Source organism: Eurytemora carolleeae, unplaced genomic scaffold (assembly GCF_000591075.1).
Source record: "Eurytemora carolleeae unplaced genomic scaffold, Eaff_2.0 scaffold246, whole genome shotgun sequence".
NCBI classification, from domain to species: Eukaryota; Metazoa; Arthropoda; class Copepoda; order Calanoida; family Temoridae; genus Eurytemora; species Eurytemora carolleeae.
Genome location: NW_019396137.1, coordinates 78497 through 88935, shown reverse-complemented (window position 1 = coordinate 88935; position 10439 = coordinate 78497). Strand labels below are relative to the sequence as shown.

At 33.7% G+C, this 10439-nt stretch overlaps 1 protein-coding gene across 3 annotated transcripts in view; it reads left to right on the top strand.

Annotated features, from left to right (window-relative positions):
* Positions 1–5988: 5988 nt before the first annotated feature.
* Positions 5989–10439, top strand: part of LOC111696031 (glutathione hydrolase 1 proenzyme) — a 33645-nt gene continuing 29194 nt past the window's right edge. Inside the window, exons 1-5 of one of the 3 annotated variants that reach the window (XM_023465549.1) lie at positions 5989–6073; positions 6502–6579; positions 7385–7527; positions 7594–7736; positions 9778–9913. In XM_023465549.1, the coding sequence (XP_023321317.1) occupies positions 6018–6073; positions 6502–6579; positions 7385–7527; positions 7594–7736; positions 9778–9913 (556 nt within the window). In that variant the 5' untranslated portion in view covers positions 5989–6017. Of the gene's footprint in view, positions 6074–6501; positions 6580–7384; positions 7737–9777; positions 9914–10439 lie in introns of all 3 variants that reach the window. The other 2 variants (XM_023465550.1, XM_023465548.1) reach the window with 2 other exon arrangements.

The window sequence follows — 10439 nt, the reverse complement described above, 5'->3', positions numbered from 1 at the left end:
TTGTGCATGAATATAGAATTTAAGTCATAATTTTTGCATGATTTTGCGGATGAATCATAGTTTTTTCACAAACTTAGGCATTTTTTATATTCATAGTTATTCACGAATTCAATTTTACGTTTAATTTACAGTGTATGTACAGATTTAGATATTTTCAACTGATTGTTTCACTTCATTTCTTACCTTTATGACCAAACCTCAAAACTTAAAACAAACAAACTATAATCATAATTTAGACACTGTTAAAATTTTGGTTACTTTCATTGAGGAAATTTGTCATAATTAATATATCTGAGGAAACTCTAAAATGGTGCCACTTGAGGTGAGTCAGATTTTGCACGAAAGAGCTTTTGCGCATCAATGCGAAATTATACCATGCAATTTTTACTCGAAACGTATGAAATCTTTTCGAAATTATTGCACGATTTTCGTGCAAAAAAATTTTCAATTGGAAACCTACTTCTGATCAGTTTGGACTTTTCTAGAATTATCGTATGCACACAGACAAACCAACGCACAGACACGCCATACAAATATATATATATATATATATATATATATATATATGTAAATATACATTGTCTAATAATATTCCGTCTCTGAACTGATATTAGACACATTAACGTGAGCATCTATAAGTCGGAAACTGTTAATTAAACCTGCCAACTTTACTTTCTTCAATAGTTTCTAGAAACTATATATATAACCTTCTAAGTCAATCAACGTTGGTAGGGGAATAAATTTCCCCTATAGCTGATCCGGATCCTGACCTTTATCTTGATCCATATCTCCTGATCCTGATCTTAATCTTAATCCTGCTCTTAAGATTTATTCTTATCAGAATCTTGATCCTGATCTTAATCTTGATCTTGATCTTAATCTTGATCCTGATCTTAATCTTGATCCTGATCCTAATCTTGATCCTAGTCTTAATCTTGATCCTAGTCTTAATCTTGATCCTAGTCTTAATCTTGATCCTAGTCTTAATCTTCATCCTGATCTTAATATTAATCCTGATCCAGATATCTTTACTTTTATCATCCTCCTGAACCTTTCTCCCTCCTCTTCAACTCTTCTCCCTCCTCCTGAACCTTTCTCCCTCCTCTTCAACTCTTCTCCCTCCTCCTGAACCTTTCTCTCTCCTCCTGAACCTTTCTCCCTCCTCCTGAACCTTTCTCCCTCCTCCTGAACCTTTCTCCCTCCTCCTGAACCTTTCTCCCTCCTCCTGAACCTTTCTCCCTCCTCCTGAACTTTTCTGCCTCCTCCTAAACCTTTCTGCCTACTCCTGAACCTTTATCCCTCCTTCTGAACCTTTCTCCCTTCTCCTGAACCTTTCCCCCTCCTCCTGAACCTTTCTCCCTCCTCCTGAACCTTTCTTCCTCCTCCTGAACCTTTCTCTCCTCCTGAACCTTTCTCCCTCCTCCTGAACCCTTCCTCCTCCTCCTGAACATTTCTTCCTCCTGAACCTTTCTCCCTCCTTCTGTACCCTTCCCCCTCCTCCTGATCATTTCTTCCTCCTCCTGAACCTTTCTCCCTCTTCCTTAACCTTTCTCCCTGCTTCTGAACGTTTTTTCCTTCCTCGCCCAACCCCGTAATCTCTTCATCTTTTACTATCTTCCTATCTTCCTGTGTCTCTAAACATAATTCAAGATCTTTTTCTCATTCAGGTCAAAATCTTTCCCGCTCTAGTTTGTTTCAAACTATGATAATTCTCTAGAGATGGGCAAGTTTTTTTACAATATATATGGTTTGCTATTTACAGTTTTAGATTTTTTTTTTCTGATAAAAAGACTCATTTTACCAAGTACCACTAACTTACCTTCCGTTCGTTAACATTAACGAGCCCATCTCTAGTTGAATGTGACGGAATTTTATTGATAACTAGCCCATCTCTATTTAAATCTAGAATCTAGCGGAATATTAAAAGTAATGAGCTCATCTCTGGTAGAATCTTGCGGAATATAAACGGAAATGAGCCCATCTCTAGTTGAATCTAGCAGAATATAAACTTTAAAGAACCCATCTCTAGTTGAACTTGACGGAATTTTATTGATAACTAGCCCATCTCTATTTAAATCTAGCGGAATATTAACGGTGACGAACCCATCTCTAGTTGAATCTAGCGGAATATTAAATGTAACGAATCTTGCGGAATATTAACTGCAATAAGCCCATCTCTAGTTGAATCTAGCAGAATGTTAACGGTGACGAACCCATCTCTAGTTGAATCGGACGAAATTTTATTGATAACTAGCCCATCTCTATTTAAATCTAGCAGAATATAAACGGTGACGAGTCCATCTCTAGTTGAATCTAGCGGGATATTAAAGGCATTGAGCCCATCTCTAGTTGAATCTAGCAGAATATAAACGGTGACGAGCCAATCTCTAATTAAATCTAGCGGGATATTAAAGATAACGAGCTCATCTCTAGTAAAATCTAGCGGAATATTAACGGTAATGAGCCCATCTGCAGTTGAATCTAGCGGAAAATTAATAGTAACGAGCCCATCTCTAGTTGAATCTAGCGGAATATTAACGGTGACGAGCCCATCTCTAGTTTAATCTAGCGGAATGTTAACGGTGACGAGCCTATCTCTAGTTGAATCTAGCGAAATATTAACTGCAATGAGCCCATCTCTAGTTGAATCTAGCGGAATGTTAACTGCAATGAGCCCATCTCTAGTTGAATCTAGCGGAATGTTAACTTATCTATCTATCTATCTATCTATCTATCTATCTATCTATCTATCTATCTATCTATCTATCTATCTATCTATCTATCTATATATCTATCTATATATATATCTATCTATCTTCTCCTGAACTAAGTACTGATTAATTACTTTTATATTAACTGTGGTAGATTTGCAGTGATGAGGTAGTTTAACTGAAACCTATGTCACTTTAAGTACCAACTTATAAAAGTACCAAACTCCGGTTTTCAGGCTCCTCTGGGATATCGTCGCTTTCAGATTGGTTGTTCATTTGATGAATATGATCTGGTTAAAACTTAGAATCTTATACCAAATCTCACGAGACAAGAACACCAGATAGAACTCTTATAGGTCTCGATCAACTACTAAAATATTCAGGTTTCAGCCTATACACCCTTTCATTTTTCCTTTCAGGTTTCAGCCTATACACCCTTTCATTTTTCCTTTACATGTCCCTTTAAAAGCGTTATGAAACCAAGGAATTAGGAATTTGTATGCTTGGATTGGACACAAATGCAGCAAGCAGAAGAATAAAGTAACCCAGTTAGTATTTAGTGTATAAATGGAAAGTGGATGTGGGGGGTGGGGGGGAGTGTTATCATATTTTTTAACTCAAGACTTTTCTGATAACCCCCTCCCCCCCCCACGTCTGATTCACTTTCATTATTCGTTGTTTAAACGCTTACACGGTAACTATGTATATTATACCACATGTTGAACATTGATATCTATCTATGCACCTATACCACCATTTCATCTATCTATCTATCTATTTGACCGGTTTAACAGATGGTTTCATTTCTAAATATATTTCAAGTTTTCACTTTCAATCGTACTACGTTAACCCTTAACACGAAGAAGCATCATATGCTTATATTTTTCCATTAAATTAAATGAAATCAAAATCTAATCGTTTCATTTGAAGCTTAAGCTCCTTTGCTCAACTTGAAGAAATCAGATAATATATATTATTCTTGAAATTCTAATAACAAATATTGCAATTTAATTAAAATCTTAATTTTGAAAAAATTCTGCGTTTGATATTCGCTCCGGTGGACCGGGAGGCCACCGAAGAGAAATCATTTCCTTAACCTGTTATCGAAAAGCTTAAAGGCAAAAGTTTAAGTATATATAGAAGTAAAGTAAATGTCAAGTTTTGTACAGGATATCCGAGTTCAATTCCAGTTCTACTGCCGCGTTTAATAAACCCTAGGCGTCAATATACGTTTATCTTCTTTAATGGGTTTACAGAATACTTAAAAGGACATTTTAAAGGTCTCTTAGATCAAGACAAAATACAACTCCATTTCCGATCGATTATCATCATAGTTCGCCATCTATAAACACTAGGCTTTAAAAGCGCTTTGCGTTTATCTTCCATTTCAATTGTGAACATTTTCTCTCTGTATACATCCTGAAACAGATCAAACAACAAATTTCTTGGATTTAATAAAACATTTCGTGGATTTTCAACATTTTCAAAAATCGAATTTTGACGGAGGCAAATTTTTTGAAAATTAGATCAACCATAAACCTTCCCCGGGGTCACGTGAAGCCCCACACCAATTTTGAATCCGATCGGTTCAGCCGTTTTTACGTTTATTGGATACAAACAAACAAACAGACACCCAGACAAGCAAAATATACATAGAGATACTTTTCTTGTCTATTTGCCGTCTGTTTGTTTCCAATAAATGTCAAAACGGCTGAACTGATTGGGCCCAACTTTTTTGTAGGACCTCACAACCACTGCACAGGAAAGGTTTATGAATGCTCAGAAATTTTAAAATTTTAGATATTTAAAAATTTTGAAAATCCACAAAAAATATCATGAAATCAGCAATTCTTTCTTTTACTGTGCAAAAATAGAGTCACAATTAAAAGTTAAAATAAAAACCTTGTATATTTATATAATACTTTGCTTGTCTGTATGTCAGTATGCATCCAATAAACGACAAAACGGCTGAACTGATGGGCCCAAGTTTTGTGTTGGACCTCACATGACTCCGGGGAAGGTTTATGAATGCTCAAAATCACACAAGTTTGCGTCGAAAAGTTTTTGATTTTTTTTAAATTTTGAAAATGCGGAAAAAATATTATGAAATCCGTGAATTTGTTTGGGTTCTAGTTTTATATGATCACAAGAAAAGATCGAGCATTATATTATATTCGAGAACAAGGTAATTTGAGAATTCAACATTTTCTTTTATATTTCAATAGACTATAGTATAAAACGAATAAAATATTCGATTAGAGTTTATAGATGCCAAAAATTGTGCAAAACTTGCTGGCACAGGAACCAAAATCTACATCAATCCAATAGTTTTAAAAATATTTTGGTTGGTGATTGTCATTGCCTTTATATTTACAAACAGCCCAACAATTAAAATTTCTCCTTACCCCAAACTTATACAGGTTCAACACCAGCTAGTTTATTCTTGCGATAATTTAACTCTGTCTATCTGTCTATCTGTCTATCTGTCTATCTGTCTATCTGTCTATCTGTCTATCTGTCTATCTGTCTATCTGTCTATCTGTCTATCTGTCAGACACTAGGCACACAAGACACTAGACAGTAGTTTATTGTACGGATAGGCAGACACTAGGCACACAAGACACTAGACAGTAGTTTATTGTATGGATAGGCAGACACTAGGCACACAAGACACTAGACAGTAGTTTATTGTACGAATAGGCAGACACTAGGCACACAAGACGCTAGACAGTGTTTTATCGTACGTATAGGTTCATGTTTCAATAAAAGTTAACTGGTTTTAAATATTTGAACGAAACTGATTACTCATGCAAAAATTGTAATCTTTGTTTCTTTGCAACTTGATTTATCAAATCTGCTCCAATAGTCAAAACTCTAAGCATCAAAGGTCATGATAGCAACGTATCTAAGGTAGGGAAATCACATGTTTTGTGACGAGTAATCAGTTTCTTTACGACATTTTCTGCAATCTCAACAGAATTTTACAATATTTTATTTATTTGTGCGAGAAAGAAAACGGAATAAACGATGAAATTTGTTTCTAATTTAAATAAAAGAATAAAAGATTAAACTATAGAGGACGTGAGTCAAACTCTAATGAAACGCATCAAGTAACTTCCAGTATATATATTTCTTATAACTTATTACTAGAGGGTTCAGAACATGAGTAATTATCGATATCACACGTGTTGATGTTTCAGTACAATGCCCCGGTATCCTGTTCTATCTCATTCCGTTGAATCTTGTGGGATTTGTTTAATGCGGCCAGGCATCGTCTTCCACAAAACATCTATTTTTTTTAGAAAGATGGAGAAAAATGTTTTTGGTTCACGCTACGGAACAATAGAAGATTTTCCGCTCAGGGAAATCAGTTTAGGCTTTAAAACTATATTTATTTTTATAAAAGATTGAAACAATGCGCTTTTAAAAGATTTTTCAAAATTCTAAAACCATGAAGTGATGAAAATCTCAAATCTATCTATCCATCTACAGTAAATTTCCATCAAACCTGTGGATCAAGATAACATTGTGTGAATTATTTTAATTATTTCAGTGTACATGAAGCACAGTGCAGTGTACACAGATCCATTTCAATGAATAAGTTAACTTTCATGCTCGTAGCAAACCTATTTGGTTTATAACAACATCAAATACACAAAAAATTGCTGAAATGTCGTCTTCTAATTCTAAAGTTTGTTTTGGGTTACACAGTATCTATCTATCTATCTATCTATCTATCTATCTATCTATCTATCTATCTATCTATCTATCTATCTGAATGCTGGTTTAGTGAGAAGAGAAGACCTGTATGCAGTTTACTGTGTAAATGTATGATGGGTGCTGCTGCATTATGTCTCATCATAATAGGGTAATTTGAAAAATTTTAATTCTAGAATTTTATCAAAATTTAATATTTCATGATTTCCCAGACTTTAATACTTAATTGAAAATTAAATTGTTTAACAAATTAGTTATCTGAGCAAAATTTACTTAACAGAAGGAGAACAGAAGGAATCGAGTCTGACCCAAACTCTGATTTTATAATCCCTATATCTTTGCAATCCAATGTCGTAGGCAATAGATATTTCAATCTTTGAGTTCTGTTAGATCAATTTATATACTTTTTAAATTGTCAAAGGGTCCAACCAGCACCAGGTTGCAAAGATATATGGGACTAGGAAATTTTAGTTTTACTGGTACCACATTGTGACGTCGTCGGAGCTACTTTTGTTTAAATTTTCCGCTCAAATATGCAGAAAACAAATTAATATGGTTACACACCAATAGCTATGATAGAAAAATAAGGTTTCAGCCTTTTTTGAAATTTGAAGTAGCTATTAAACATGATTGAACAGTAACAACTTAGAGTTCTTATTGTATAGGTTCATTTTAAAACTCATGAAAAGGTTCTTTAAATTGAACTTACAAACGTACAACACAATAAATAATTAAAAAATATTATTCATTCTTTTTAACTTTAACGTCTAAACATATAATCTGGTGAAGGATATCATTTCAATTAACTTAAACCATTCAAACCTCAAAAGGATTGGGGGTGTTTATCACCTCTCTCCAGTTTTTACCCCAGGCTTTTTCTTTTACCTCTTTATTATTTATGAATCTAAGCAGTAAGCACTCAGCGAAATGTGTTTTTCTAAAAAATATTTGTTTAGTTTAATAATTATTGCCCGGGAGAGAAATTATGAAGAAAAAATGGTTTTGACACTTGTTGACATCAATGTCGATACTGGACCTAATATTGATGTAGTTCTAGCTGTGGATAATTCACAAAATCAACCTGAATATGATCAAGGGGGTTCAGAAAATCAACCTGAGTATGATCAAGGGGGTTTAGAAAATCAACCTGAATATGATCGAGGGGGTTTAGAAAATCAACCTGAATATGATCAAGGGGGGTTAGAAAATCAACCTGAGTATGATCGAGGGGGTTTAGAAAATGCCGCAGAATATGGAATTTTGTTCCCCAAGGAGACTTCAAACTCTGTTGCTAAGAAGTTTAAGAAGGTGACTATAATTAAGAATGAGAAAAACTAGTTTTTTTTTGAACAAACATTTCAGAAATCATTGTTTAAACTTTTTTAATTAAAATTTAACTCATAAAGAATTAAGTTTTTGCCACAAACTCGAACTTTCTATTCCCTATATCTTTGCAACCTGCAAGTGTATAACTTTAAAATTTAAAACTTAGAAAGTTTTAATAAATAGAACGTATAGTTTTAAATATCAAAGGTCTACGACGTAGGGTTGCAAGGATATAAGGATTAAAAAATCTTCGTTTGTGGAAAAACTCAATTCGTTTTCGCTGATTTTATGCTCTTTAATCGGTCAATGCATTTTAGATAAAACAGTAAAAAAGACAGCTCAGTAAGATAGTTGAATTAAAGACCAAAACGAGATTGAAATCAAATAGGAGAAACAGAACGCATCTTTCCCTGGTTAGTCCAGGCTGATTTTGAACATTTTTCTTGTGTTTTGGGAACCACCCCCTCATTAGAAAATAGAAATATACATTTTTATCAAAATATGATGGTTTATAAAAAAGAAAAGAAAGTTTTTGTTTTATTGACATTTATACTTTCTAAAGATTGATAATTTAATATATCATGAAACAGTTTTGTTGTCACAATAATATCTATATCAAATCCCAGATCCACCATGAAAACAAAGCATGATAAACATGACAAACATGACTTACAATTCTCTGAAAGAATCCAGTTCACCTAGATCTGGGGGAAAACACCATGTGTGACACGATCTGAACATTTATTTTTCTCTCGTTCCTTGGATTTCGTGGATTTTTAATTATATTTCCTTCTTCTAACTTTGCTGCTGAATTTTGCATCGTGAAAGGAGATATTTTTAACAATTACATCGTTCCGAGAGATTTTCAAAATGGTTGCAGAGCCCAGAGCAAATATATTTGCAATAACATGAATGCATGACAATATTCAAGGGATTTGGTCCCAGGATCATGATTAGATATCATAAACATTTTGATATTTTAATTAGCCAACATGATTTTGCACAAATAAGAACACATATTCTGCTACTGGTTGTATGTTCTACTGGTTCTATGTTCTACTGGTTACACAAATTCTGCTACTGATTCTATGTTCTACTGGTTACTCCCATTCTGCTACTGGTTCTATGTCCAACTGGTTTTATGTTTTAATGGTTCTATGTTCTACTGGTTCTATTTTTTACTGGTTCTTTGTTCTACTTGTTCTATGCTCTACTGGTTCTATGTTCTACTGGTTCTATGTTCTACTGGTTCTATGTTCTACTGTTCTATGTTCTACTGATTCTATGTTCTAATGGTTCTATGTTCTACTGTTTCTATGTTCTACTGGTTCTATGTTGTACTGGTTCAATGTTCTACTGGTTCTATGTTCTACTGCTTCTATGTTCTACTGCTTCTTTGTTATACTTTTTCCTTGTGTTTACAGTTCTATGTTCTTTCATTTCTAAATTTCATTGGTACTATGCACGTTACAGTAATGCATATTATTTGCATTTAGATGCATCAAGGCAAATTTATGCATAACACAATCAGGCCGATAGGCAAAACTCAATACTTTGTAGAAATTATCTCTATTTTCTTCCTTTACGTCGTAAATTAGGTTTAGTTAGGTTTAGTCTATAGTTAGGGTGGAATGTGGAAAATGTGTATATTCATTTGTAGAGAAAAAGTGTCACCACAGGCAAACGTTTTTTAATCTCTTTATAAAAATGAAAATGTATAGACTAGAAGATGCCTGCTCTCTCTTCTTTTGCTCTTAATTTCTCCAGAAGGACGTCCCCCTTCCCTTACCCCCATAATTCGCCTCTGAATATAGCACGCACAGTTGAATTCATAATTTTCATCTTGACAAATAAGGATATCTCATTCATCTGTGAATAGGCAAATATTTTAAACAGTACCATTGTGAGTCGGACAGGGTCCACAATAAATAGAGTTTTACTTGAAAAAAAAACGTCTAATGTCTCTTTAAGGCTGATCATTTCCGGAGTAATGATGCAATAATAAAAAGTTCATATTTTTAAGGCAGTTGTTGCAAGTGATGGTTCCCCTTGTGCGACAGTCGGATCTCAGCTCTTAGAGGAGGGAGGGACAGCTGTTGATGCAGCTGTTGCAGCGCTGTTGTGCAATGGTGTTTACAGCAGCCAAAGTATGGGCATAGGTAGGCTATGCGAGTTTTTATTGTAAATCGGGGAAAAATCAATTTTTCGTAAAATATGACAAAAAAATCTTTTATCGTCTTTTTTTAAAACCTGAAAAGTGCCATATTTTCCTTTTCTCTTACAAACTTTTTTAACGAAAAAAATTACATATTTAGCAACAGACTGATCTTCTTAACTGTCCAGCATGCAGTGAACTAATAATATACATATTTATACATATATAATTTTGAAATGTTGTTAGATTTTAATAAAATTGTATTTTAAAATATGTTGAAAATGCAAAAATTCAAAATGAACTGCAGCTAATTTTGATATTAAATACCATGGAGCATAAATTAACTATGATCCATATCTCTCACAGCTATCTATCTCACTATAAATCATATTTATTGTAAGGTAATACAATCTCCTATTTATCTCACTATATATCATATTTATTGTAAGATAATACAATCTCCTATCTATCTCACTATATATCATATTTATTGTAAGATAATACAATCTCCTATCTATCTCACTATATAT